We start from the raw sequence: 14,092 nt of genomic DNA on the forward strand, positions 1-14,092 counted from the left end.
GCTTACTAGATTAGGGTGGGCCTAAATTTAATTACTTGTATCCTTATAAGAACAGGGGCATTTTTACAGAGAGATACACATTGACAAAGAGGGAAAATGACAGAGGCAGAGATTGGAGTGATGTAGTCCTGAGCTAAGTAACAGACATAATGTGGCCCTGCCAGCACATTGATTTCAGGCATCTTGCCCCCAGAACTGTGAGACAATGCATTTATGTTGTTTTAAGCCACCCACTTTGTGATAATTTTTTATGGCCACCCTTGGAAACTAAGATAGCAAGATGCATTGACCCAAACTGGTTCAGCAAGAACACGAGGGAAAAGTACTTAGTATTGTTTCATTTTGCTTTGGCAAGATGCAACAGATGATGCAGGGGCCCTACACAGGTGCCCTCAGAGGATCCGCTTTTATGACTTTTGCTTCTTCCTCCAATTTCAGTGGGTTTTTAACACCTAGTACTTTCAGCTCTTCTTCAGAAGACAACCCTCCAGCTACCAGGCTGCTTTCCTACAAAAGTGACAGGGGATTTACCATTCCACATTTTCTGCTGCCCTTGATCAATAAAAGGTTCAAAAGGATAAGAGCCCACTATCCTCACCCCTGATTGAGACAATTCTGAGGAATGACTTATCCTCCAGAGCTCATCTGTGGGATCAAGCTGAAGCTACTTTCCATGAGACTGGTCCTGACATGACACTAGGAGAACCAAATCATCTGGTCTACCCAAGATTCTTCCAATTTTAGCAGTGAAAGCTCCTCTCCTACAGAAGTTCCTCAGTTTCAGAAAGTCTGGCCACCATAAATGGCACCCTTGTTTGAATTCTTCCCTTTCCCTGTTTTCCCTGTATAGGTCTCCCTTAGAAGTAAATCACTTGTGCACAAATTCCCATTTGGTGTCTGCTTGTGAGGAACCTGGTCTAAAATACTGGTGGGGATCAGAAAGGGGGTTAAAAGTACTTGAGAGACTCAAGGATTTGGATATTTCCTGTTGGAGAAATTCAGCCATTAATCCACATTGTGTAATTTATGTTCCCTGTGGTTGGCAAATACACATCACAAACTCAAGAATCAGAAACAGAAAGGGATTTTGAAACTCCACATATTCACCTCAGGATGCTTTAGCTTCTCCAGGTTTAACCACTGTAGTAACTATGCAGATAATAGAACACATATGCTTGGTCAGAGATGCACTAGTGCACAATAATTGTAAACAATCCCCTTCCCACCTCTCTCTCTTTCTACTGGGGATTAAACCCAGGAGAGCTTCACCACTGAACCACATCTCCAACCCTTTTTATTCTTTTATTTTGAGTCAGGATCTTGTTAAATTGCTGAGTGCCTCGCTAAGTTGCTAAGGCTGGCCTCAAATTTGGGATCCCCCTGCCCTAGGGTCTCAAGTCGCTGAACTTACAGGCATCATCTCTTAATGAGAGAGTCAATTCTATCTTTTATCACAAGTGAAGACTTTGTTTGGGATCCCGTTTTTATTTGGGGGAATTTTCCTTTCAAAGGACTCCTGATAAGATATTTGTAGCTGATGAAAAACATAATAGAGAAGAGAATCTGTAAAGATAGGGTGTTTAAAAGGTTCTTTGCATCATTCAAAGCTGGTTTGTGTTTGAGTCTCTTGTAGGATTAATTTTACCCTCTAAAAAGGCTATTTATTTTGTATGGGGCTGGAGTATCTTAAAATGGGGCTTCTTCTAGAGAGATTTGCACATTTGTATATTAATTTATTCATGCATACTATTATATAGATCAAATAATTTCATGTGAAGAAATTCAAACTATATGAAAGGATAAATGGTGAAAATAATATCTCCCTCCTGCCTCTATCCTTGAACCTCCCAGTTCTTCTCTTTAAAGGCAACAACTATTACCATTTTCTTGTGAATCAAGAGGGTTAACCTGGGCCTATGAAAGATGTCAGGCTTTCCATACAATCTGTGGGAGATTAGCAGCATGGTAGAAAGTATGCAGGGATCATCTTCACAGCCACAAAAGACTCAGATTTAAAAAGCCAAAGGACCCCTGGAGTTGAGGTTTGAAACACTAAGCTGGTGTAGATGCCATCACTGTGACCTTCATATTGGATTGAAATTTTTCTACCAAATTGCAATATTAGAAAAATGACAGTATCATTCCTATATGTTGAGAATTCTACACTGGCTGGATTTTGCTGCTTTCTACAGCCTGTGTGATGGTAATGCACAAGGATGCCAGTCATCATAATGGCCGGTATCAGGGCATTCAAAGGGATAATTCAGACATGCTTTTAACACAGACTCACAGAATGAAAGGCACCATCCAAGATTAGCTCTTATTGCAGAGATAGGAAATGGGGCTCTTAAGAGGCCGGATAACTATTTAATAGTAGGGCTGGTAACATAACCTAAGTTTTGTGGCCTCACCTATGCTACCCTTGAATGGAAGAGAGCTTTATTTTCACTAGGTAATTGCATATGATTTAAGTGGGAGTTCATTTCAAGGTAGAAAATTTCCCTACCTTCGGAGTGGCGGCCTGAAGGTGCATCCCAAATTTCGCGGCACTCATCAGGATGGAGTGCAAGATGTTGTTGCCATCGCCTATCCAGCTGAGGGTAAGACCTTTGAGAGAGCCATAGTGTTCCTAAAATGCAAGGGATGAAGGAGTTTCAGTCTGGGAGAAAATCCACTTTTGTGCAACAATTATTAGGTAAAAATAAAGGATGCATTTTTCACCTCAATTTTAATGCTTTTTGGAATGATTAAACTACTAAACTTTTGCATTGTATAGAATGATTTAATAATATGAATAAACAATCACAAAACAATAGTAAAGAATCCTAATATCTTAAACCAAGACATCAGATGACCTTGTACAGAGACTCAGATTTTCACACATTCGAAATCTGAATCTCAGTCATAGTCGATCAAGAAATGAGCACCAACAGTGTCCAGACATTGTCCTTGTCCCTGGAGGTATAACAAAGGACAAAGGAGACAAAAATTGTTGCTTTTACAGAGCTTTCACTGTTGGGTATAAGAAAGGGGAAATCCAATGCACCCATAACACCAGTGTGGTGTTCTGAGTATGTTCACATTTATGTAAAGTTAAAAAACGTGCCTAACAATACTGTTGTTGTTTATGGGTATAGATGTGTGTGACACATACCTGGGAATTATAAATACAAACATTAAAATAATAATTAAGTAGAGTGGGAGTATACAGGATCAGGCAGTTACACCATGGGCTTCAAATATACCTGTAATGTTTTTTTTTCAAAACAATAAATTATTATAAAGTATTTGCTTCATCACATTGAGATTTCAGAAAACTGCTGGGCACAGTGGCACATGCCTGGAATCCCAGCAGCTTGGGATGCTGAGACAGGAGGATGGCAAGTTCAAAGCCAACCTCAGCAAGTTAGTGAGGCCCTGAGCAACTCAGTGAGATCATGTCTCTTGATAAAATATAAAAAGGGCTGTGATGTGGCTCAGGGGGAAAGCATCCCTAGACTCAATCCCCAGTACAAAAAAATTTTTTTTTTAGAAAACTGCATAATGGTCACATGGCACTTGCTTTAGTTTTCTTGAAGTGTCTATAGGTTTCATGTATTTACCAATGTTTATGTATTTATAAAGATAAGATTTTAAAAAGAGGCACATCCAATCCCAAAAAAAGCAAAGGCCAAACTTTCTCTCTGATAGGCAGATGCTAACACACAATAAGAGGGTGGGAAGGGAAGAATAGAAATTCACTGGATTAGACAAAGGGGAATGAAGGGAAGGGGGGATGGGAATAGGAAAGACAGTAGAATGAATCAGACATATCTTTCCTATGTTCATATATGAATACATGACCAGCATAAGAATGAGAAGTTATACTCCATGTATGTGTAATATGTCAAAATACACTCTACTGCTGTGTATATCTAGAAAGAACAAAGAAAAATTTTTTAAAATAAAAAAAAAATAAAAGAGGCTAACCAGTTTTGAGATGACAGAACTAAGTAGCTAAGCTAGGATTTATTTATTTTTTAATATTTATTTTTTAGTTGTAGTTGGACACAATACCTTTATTTCACTTATTCATTTTTATGTGGTGCTGAGGATTGAACCCAGGGCTCCACACATGCTAAGTGATGCTCTACCACTGAGCTACAACCCCAGCCCCCCTAAGCTAGGATTTAAATCCAGGTTCATCTGACTTAGATCTCATGTTCTTGATAAGCAGCTTCCAATTCATTGAAATCCTACTTTATAATCTCCTATATAAAAGCATTGCACAAGACCCTGCAGGGAACACTATGAGGAACAGAACAGCTCATTTCACCTCATTGAATTTATTTTACTAATAATCTTGGTATCTATGCAAAGTCACACCTGCAGACAGAACCTTGGCATCTGAAATCATTGTTTCTTCTCTCCATGGATCTTATTCTCATCTCTGAACAGCTTCATTTTGACTTAAAATGATAGAAAGTTGCCCCCTTCTTCAATGTGTTTTTTTTTTTTACCATTTTGAATATTCTAAGCAAAATCCCCTGGCCTCCAAACCCAAGCCATGTAGTCCAATGTGTGTAGGATCACACAAGACTAGTCCACTCAGAATGTTCCAGCATTCCCTATTCATCCATTGTGTTAAATATGGCACCCAAACAGCAAAGTAATTGAAAGAATCAAACTTGGGAACCAGGGTTGGGAACAGGGTTGAGAGTGGAAGAATCTTATAGTCTGTTTTTCACAATGCCCTTTCCTCCCCAGATTTGTAGTGTGCACACATATGCTACAATTCTTTGTCAAGATGTTATATGAAATGAAACACTATTACTATAACTTAAGTAAATGGTTCCACTGGGTGCTAGTCTGGAATTATTTGTTGATTTTGTTGTTTTTTAAGGCAAAGAAATACACCAACCTGGAGTGTGAGGTAATCAGCCAGGATCTGGATAGGATGATACAAATCAGAGAGTCCATTGACAATTGGGATAGATGCTTCTCTAGCCAGGATGTCCAGATCTGATTGTTTGTACACTCGAGCCAACACTGCATCTGTCATGCTAGATAACACACTGTGGCAAACCAAGAAAAGACACACTACAGAAATTATGCTTAAAAACTCTTTCTTTAATACAAAGTCCTAAACAATAATAAGAAATGTTAATATATTAAAATTTTTACTAGATTATATAACTACCTAGCAACATGAAAGATTTCAAAGCTAATATGAAACATAGTCCTTACAGAAGACAGATGTTGTTCCAGCCATATCTTCCACAGTCACCAGGATTTTACACTTTTTATGCAAATAAGAAATCAACTGTGGGCCCAGCAGACATAATGATAAATTATAATCAATAAGTGGCCATTAGTTAAATTTAAAGGGACAAGACCAAAAGCAAGATATACAGAGAAACATTAATGACCTGGTGTGTGGCTAATTTTCTCTCACTTTATCCAAGAGAGAAATATACATTCTCTCTGTGAAAACTGAAAGTACCTATGTAACAGCCATGGAAATGCCCACACAGATTGCTCTATGAGGAAAACCCTTTCTGTGAGGAAAATTCTTGACTTACCACCTCTAGCTGCTGCACCTTCAGGATCTGCTGTATCAGTGCTCAGTCATGAAGTGAGAACAGTTTGGGACTAGAGCTGGACCATGCCTGCCTGACATGAGACCTCTCTGATGGGCAGTCTTTGTTCTGGGATTCCCCATTGGCCTGGCCAAGATGTTTCCCAGAAGTGTGCTGCTCTCTGGGGCTCTTTCTACCCATCCCACCTTACTTCCTTTCTTCCACACAGGTTAGACCTGCATCTCAGCATTAATACATCTCTCCCAGAATCCCCTCCTGCTCCCTCCCTTCTTTATCCCTCACAGGTGTTTCCTATAATAAATCTCTTCTAATTCCATCTTCAATTCTGCTACTTAGTGGACCTGAACTGTCAAGTCAACAATGAACTCGGTGCTTAGAAAACTCAGGGATCCTCCAAGAGACTCCTTACCCCAGGGATTAGAGGATCAAAGACTGAAAATCACATTCCTATTGCAACATTTCCTCAAATTTTTAATTTTCATTAAACTTTCAGATTTCTCATACCCATAATTCCTAGATTTTCAGATTTCACAAATCATCAAAATTTCCAAAAACCACGTGGAGATCAACATAAGAGTCTCAACTCTCTGTTTGACAAAATAAGGGCACAAGGAACAAGCAAATAATAACCTAATTGTCCTTCAACAGATGAATGAATAAAGAAATTGTGCAATATTGTCCAACCTTACAGAAAGACCATTAGTGGCAGGGAATGTAGCTCAGTGGTATAGTGCTTGCCTAGCATGCATGAGGTCCTAAATTCAATCCTCTGCACCACCAAAAAAAAAAAAAGAAAGAAAGAAAGAAAGAAAAAAGAAGAGAAGCCCATGCCTTTTGTGATCGCATAGATGAACCTAGAGGATACTATGCTAAAGCAAATGAAAAGATTGTATTATCTCACTTATACACTTATGCATGGAATCTTTAAAAAGCAAATGAACCACGCTTGATAGCACATGCCTGTAATCCCAGCGCCACTGGAGGCTGAGGCAGGAGGATCATGAGTTCAAAGCCAGCCTCAGCAAAAGCAAGGTGCTAAGCAACTCAGTGAGACCCTGTCTCTAAATAAAATACTAAATAGGACTGAGGTTGTGACTCAGTGGTTGAGCGCCCCTGAGTTCAATCCCTAGTATCCTGCTCACCCCTGCAAAGAAGCAAATGAGTTAAACAAAAGATGGTTACAAGGATCCAGAGAGGCAGGAGAAAGGGGTAGATGTGATACAAAGTTGCAGTTATACAGGATAAAAGTTTAGAATCCAACTGTACAGCATGAAAACTATAGTTAACACCACATTGTATGCTGTGTACTGGAAATTTGCTTAAAGAGTATATTTAATATGTACTTGCCACAAAAATAAAAGTAATTGTGTGAAAAAGAGGTATAATATGTTATTACCTTCAGTTAATAAAGAAAAGAACATTTGAACACAAAAAAGGGAAAAGACAGAATTATAAAGAATAATCCTTGAAATGAATCAATTGAACTTTATGAAATTTCCTATATTATTCTTTTTTTAAAAAAATGTTTTTAGTTGTCAATGGACCTTTAATTTATTTATTTTTATGTGGTGCTGGGGATTGAACCAGTGCCCCACAAATACTAGGCAAGCACTCTACTACTGAGCCACAACCCCAACCACTCCCATATTATTCTTTTTTTAATTTAATTTTTTATTTATATATGATAGCAGAATGCATTAAAATTCTTATTACACATATGGAGCACAATTTTTCATATCTCTAGTTGTGTACAAAGTATATTCACACCCATTCATGTCTTCATACATGTACTTTGTTATTAAATTTTTTCTTATTTCAATACTGATGGGAGCTTCTCCATAGTAAGGCATCAGTGGAGGGAGCAAGATTTGTAAACCACTGCTCTTAACTATCTAAGCATATTATATATTAGCACATGAGAGAGGCAAATAAAAGATCCACTGTATAGTTTTCAAAACAGGTAACGTTGTTTAACTTTAATCTTGGAGTTCATGAGTAACTTGGAGTGATTTTAATTTTTTTGTGTGTTTGTGTTTGTGTGATACTAGGGATTGAACCCAGTGGGGCTCTACCACTGAGGTATATCCTCAGCTCTTTTTATTTTATATTTTGAGACTGGGTCTCACTAAATTGCCCAGACTGGCCTGGAACTTGTGATCCTCCTGCCTCGGCCTTCTGCATTGCTGGGATTATAGGAATATTGCTGTAGACACAAAAAGCCCTTTGGACATTGAAGCGTCTGTAGACAAAAGGAACAAAACTTGGTAGTAAATGCCACCTGGTCCTCTTTCAACCAGGGAAGATGCAGGTGAAGCAGAACCCAGTGATATGGGGGTGGGGCAAGGGAAAGCAGTTCCCAGGTTGTTTTCACGTTGGAAACACTTGGGGGAACAAAGATATTAAAAACACTTTAGATAATTAGTTCATATGATTTTGTCCATGACACTGGTTTCTACTTTATGCTTAAAATTGCTGTAAACATGGAGAGGACCCCATTCCTATTCTTCCAGGCTACTAAAGATCTTGAAAAAATAAAAACAAACCTTGTCATCAGAAACAATGACAACCCTGTAACTAGAGCTGGACTACAGGCACATTAATAGTAACCTAAGCTTTATATAGCTCTCCAGTAATTTAAAATCCCAGCTTTAAACATTTTAAGAACTTTATTATATGTGCTACAAATGAAAGGTTGACAAGTTAAAAATACTCTCTGGCTCCATAGAGACTCCATTTTGGTATATTTTCATTTTCATTGAAAATATGGAGTTCTGCTTGCCTTCTAGCAGATTCCTGCAACTTTGGAGACGATTTTAGGTATTGCCAACAATGGTGCCAAAACAGCTTTTGCAAAACCCACATTATCCACATTCTTCACACATACCAGTTTGTTCTGGATGTTGAATAGCCAATATCAAGATTTTTCAAAATAAGTTATTCGATTTATTTTGCCTAAATGTTTAATATGTGGCCTATTTCTCTGCTGTTTAGAAAAAGGAGAGGCATGGTATGGGACTTTAAATGAAAAGATGGTTTGTGAGATAAAATGCTAACATTGACTATTTCTAGATAATGGTGGTATCAGTGGCTTATAAGATTTTTTTCATCTCTTTTAGTATTTTCTATCAAAAGAAGTACTATTGTAATGATCAGAAAAACATCATTCAAAAGGGAAATTTCTCTCAAATATCATTTTGAAATATCATTTTGAAAATAAATGAAAATGAACTAAGGCTTCTTAGAGCAATGGCTAATTTTTGGCCTTGGCAAAGAAATGTACAAGATGAGCCTGGGAACATCCTGTTATACAAAAAAGCAAGGGAATTATCAAAGACAAATGGAGCTCGGTCAAAATAACCTAATCTGAACACATATTACACTGGTCACATCTGAGCATCAATAATGGTAATAACCGGAATGAAGTGAAACCTTCAAATATATTAAAATCCATGAGTTCATAAAGATACTAAAAATCAAAAGAACATTGAGAAGAATAGTAACAAGACCAATTTCAACTTATTTTAAAAGAGGGCTCTCCAAAATAAAGTAAAGAAGGAGTGGGGATCAGATATTATAAAGATATAGGGAAGATCAGTGGACTAGAACAAGGAGATGGAAAGGGAGGAAAGAGGGATGAGAAAGGGGGAAATATAGAACAAATTTAACAAAATCATGTTATGTGGGGCTGGAGTTGTAGCTCAGTGGTAAAGCACTTGCCTAGCACATGTGAGGCACTGGGTTCAATCCCCAGCACCACATTTTAAAAAATTAATAAAATAAATGTATTGTGTCCATCCTCAACTAAAAAAATTTAAAAATCATTTTAAGCACATATATAAATATACCGTAGGGAATTTTGCCTTTATGTATAGTAGAAACAACCAATCAAAAAAATAATAAATAAATGAGCCAAAGGAAGATCAGTAGAGTAAGGGAGGAGAATAGGGGAAGAGAAAAGGGAGGAAAAGGGCAGGGAACAGGGACTGAAATCAAATTCCAAATATATATATATATATATCACAGTATATAATGCTGTAACAAAAATAAAATATAAATAAAAGTGAACTCTCAGATTATATAAACTCTTGGGTAGAACAATCCCATTACATAAAAATGGAACAAGATGGCTTAGTATGTAGAGTGCTCTCATACTGTATATTTTCATGCAGGGCTCAATGACCATTTTTTTAAGGAGTGATGTAGAAAAAGTGAATCAAATAAATCCTTTCCAACCCTGAATTTCTGTTAGTATTAGATTTTTTTTTCTTTTAGTATAAGATGGAAACTTGCTTAGGACTTAACTAAAACACCCTCAAGCCCCAAATGAAAAAAAAAAAAAAAACATAGTAAGCAAAGTCCTCCAGGAGGCCTAGTGCAGAGTCTGTGGGGTTGAGTGAACACACACACACACACACACACACACACACAGGAGGCCTAGTGCAGAGTCTGTGGGGTTGAGTGAACACACACACACACACACACACACACGTAGTGTGCTGGGACAAATATTTTTTTTTTTAAAGAGAGAGAGAGAAGAGAGAATTTTTTAATATTTGGTTTTTAGTTTTCGGTGGACACAGCATCTTTATTTTATTTTATATGGTGCTGAGGATCAAACCCAGCACCCCGCACATGCCAGGCGAGCGCGCTACCATTTGAGCCACATCCCCAGCTCCAGGGACAAATATTAAGAGCAAATGTGGATATGGTGGAGATGGATGATCCCCAGCAATTCTAATGTCCTTAGAAGGACTTGAATTGTTCCTAAAATAATAGAACGCACTGACTATGACTGTTTTGGGAAAATCCACTGCTGATACGTGAGAACTGGCTACAAGGTACCAGGAGAACAAAGAAAGAGATAGATTCAGGATTGAACAGAGTGCAATCTATTCAGGATTCACTGAGAGAAGTGTGGTCAGTGTTAGGTAGTTTAGTTAACCATGAACAGGTGAGTGGGAAAAAGGACAATGCAGGACAGACATTAGGCCTATGCACCAAGAAAAATGCAAGAGTCATAAAACCGAAACCACAGGGAACTTTATCTAAACAGGCAAGCATTTGGGAATGTGGGCTGGAATGCCCAACCTTCCCCAAGATGTAGGTAATTATGATCCTTTGAGGGAACTATTACTTAAAATCATGGGGAAACCTAATTGAAGCACACATGCTTCAGAAAAGTGGGCTTTGGGATGTCAAGACCTCTCTCAGCTATAGTTGATTATAGCTCCTCAAGGGACATCACTGTTTTTAGACCATAATGTCCTTACCTCTTGTAACCAAGTCACCAGAACCCTCCCCTGTCACTGAAACTATGTCACATCCCCCAATCGCCCTGTCAACCAGAACATCAAGACCTCACAAAGAAAGTTTGCTGAGGATTATCCAAAGGATAATAAACCAATTAAGGAATCAGGAGAACCCAGGCAAGAACAGGGAAGGAACTTCCTTAAAAACTCCAAATCTGTGAGCACTGCACTGCCCTTTCTTCCAGGTGGTCTGTACAGGTCCTATGTCATATGTTACCCTGTCCTTTCACTGTCTTTTTGCTTACTACTCTGTGTTTCTCTTACTACTCTGTGTTCTTATGAATCAGCAGATTCATAAGAACAAGCACCCAAGAACTTCAGTGGCAGCTCAGGCTGCACCTAGAAGACCCCAGCCCTGTAACAGTCAAGGGCAGCAACAAGACTTGGACAAGATGGAGGGGGCTTAGATGGTGACCAGAGCAAAAATGGTTTTCATTTAAACTGAAATGTACCTGGATTATCTCAAACTTACATCAAAGACATCAGGCACATTCCTGGCATGTGCAGTACATACCATTCTAATGGCTTTGTTTATCTATAAACAAGCCAGGGTTATTCAGGGGCAACAAGGGTAATTGTAACTCAAGATGTATAAGTCAAGCTGGATCCCTACAGATTCACAAAAGCCAAAGACAAACAGAAGTTGTATTCTCATAGGGCCTTGCTATTCATTCTCTCCTTTGTCTCCATTCTGCCTCAAATTAGACCATGTGCAATCTAGACTCCAGTTTGTTATCAATGACAACATTTATTAGTTGAATAGCTGACTAGGAAACTGAGAAGAACTTTGGTTGCATATAATGACACCATTGAGAGTACTGTCATCATTTCCAAAATGGATGTTTCCTAATTTTATTTGTTATAAAAGTGGGTCAAGGCCCTAGAGGAGAAATAGGATATGCAATGTAAATTGGTCAAAGGATAAACTCTCTGAGTCTCCCCTGAGGAGGGAGAATATTCCAACCCTCTGGTATTTATACTCAAGTTATCATTTTAGTTATATCAATATAAGAATGATTAAGAAAGAAAGAAAACCTTCATCAAGCCTACATAGGGCCTTATCAAATAGGCCAGTATTGGAAAAAGCCAAGAAGGAATGAAATTGCCATTTTCAACTCATTCATGAAATATTTTACAGTGACCAGATTGTTTTGGCTTAAATGTCAGATTCCAAGTTTGAGAACCTTTGAGAAAAATCAGTAGGGCACTATGGCATTCAGAATGATCTCTTCAAAATGAGCTAGAGGAAGTTCAGTGTGAGCCATCTGGGAAACCACATAGAAGGCCAGATTTGAGTTGGAGATTGTCCCAAGATTGGGTTAGATCATAACTTGATTCAACTAACATAACTTGAATTTCTTCTGTATGCCCATACTTTACAAGTATGATCACATTTCTCTTCATATGATTCATAAAACATCTCTACTTTGCAACTCAGGAAACTGGGACTCAGAAGCAACTGGCCCAAACCACAAGAGCCAGTGTGTAGGAGAGCTATGAATTGAATCAAAACCTGACTCTGCTTCAATGCCTTTGTTCTTTATACTACAACACATGATTCTAAGAGAATATAACATAGTTCAGGCTGTAAGAACTGTTATATTGTCACCATTTACCTAAGGATATATAACTGTCCTGTGTGGTGTCTTGGTGTCCTCTGTAAAGATTCAAGGTGACGTCATATTCCTCATTTGGCACCGATCTATTGAGTACCTAATTAGGCAAATATTTCCCATTAGGTACCAATATTTTAAAATATTTTGCCAATAAAGACTATAAATTTTACCTTTTTGATCTTTATACCATTGGTATGAACACTTTAAAAAACATTCCTTTAAATATGACCATGATTCCCTGTTTCTTTTGACTGCTTCTCATGTAGAAATTCTTCCATAATTTCCGTTATTTGGGGTGTCAGAATAACAGTTGGCAACTCTTCCATTATGCTGCATGGGCAGAGTGAGTTGAATGTTGTCCCTCCAAAAGGCCTGTTTCTTGATGACTAAAAACTCAGAATGTGATCTCATTTGGAAGTAGGGCCTTTGCAGATGTAACTGGTTAAAACGAAGTCATACTGGTGTGGGGGTAGGTTCTAAATCCAATGACTGTTCTTATGAAGAGGACAGGGTACACAGAGACACATAGAGAAGAAGCCAGGGTAAAGATGGAGACAGATTTTGGAGTGATGTAACTACAAGTGAAGAAGTGCCAAGGATTACAGGAGCCACCACAAAGGGACTCATGGTCCTGTGGACACATGGATTTGGGGTTTCTACTCTCCCGAATGGTAAAAAAATAAATTTCTATTATTTTAAACACTGAAGTTTGTGATAATTTGTTGTGGCAGCTCTAGGAAACTAGTACGATGGTTTATGCTGATTCCTCTCTTAGTTTTACATTAGTAGAACACACTTTAACAATCACTACCGTAAGTAAATTACTTCTATAGGGAAAGTAATTAGAGTAGAACAACATTACATTATTTGGTTTTATATGGAGCCTTTCATACACATGGTTCCTGAAGCCATATTACTAAGTACTGTATTAAAGTGCAAATGACTGTGAAGCTATTATGCACCTTTCAATTGTGCACTCAGAGCATTAGGCATGAACAGCTATCATTATGGAAGAAACACAAAGCCTTGAAACTGGAGTGATAATGTTCCACTGCTGTTGCTAAGTTCCATCTGATTTTAAATTTCCAAAGAATCAGCGATCTGAGTCATGCTAAGGTGTCACTTCTGCTGTTACATCTAAAAGTACAAGCCCAGGGCAAGGGAAAAAATAGAGTATCTATCTCTTAACCCCAATAGAGCACCAGAGTATTGACAAAATCTGAAAATGCTGTCCAATGTGAAGCAAATTTATCTCAATGCACAGGTATATGTTTGGTGCCTTCTGATATGTTAGAGGGTGGAAAAGAGTTAATGATAGAGACTTCTCAAAAGAGGGAAGTGAGCAAAAAGGTTGATTCTATTTGATGGGAGCCTTGGCTTCTAGGGATCAGCATTGAACTGAGTAAACAACTCAAATCTTAAGACTATCCTTACCAGTTAGAGAACATATGGATTTTTTTTTTCTTTTCAAAATGCAGAAGAGAGATGAGAGCCTGGTTGTGCAGAAAAGAATTAATATGGTGGCCATGAGACAGCTATCCTTTGAAGACCTGCTTACAAGGGTGACCCTCAGCAGGCATCTTGGAAC

General features: G+C 38.1%; 1 protein-coding gene across 1 annotated transcript in view; it reads right to left on the reverse strand.

Moving 5' to 3' along the window:
- Otc (ornithine transcarbamylase) overlaps positions 1-14,092 on the reverse strand; it is a 59,005-nt gene that overhangs the window by 13,805 nt on the left and 31,108 nt on the right. Inside the window, exons 5-6 of the mRNA XM_026387574.2 lie at positions 4,901-5,054; positions 2,507-2,629 (exon numbers count right to left, since the gene is read on the reverse strand). Of these exons, the coding sequence (XP_026243359.2) occupies positions 2,507-2,629; positions 4,901-5,054 (277 nt within the window). The remainder of the gene's footprint in view (positions 1-2,506; positions 2,630-4,900; positions 5,055-14,092) is intronic.

Source organism: Urocitellus parryii, chromosome X (genome assembly GCF_045843805.1).
Source record: "Urocitellus parryii isolate mUroPar1 chromosome X, mUroPar1.hap1, whole genome shotgun sequence".
In the NCBI taxonomy this organism is placed as follows: Eukaryota; Metazoa; Chordata; class Mammalia; order Rodentia; family Sciuridae; genus Urocitellus; species Urocitellus parryii.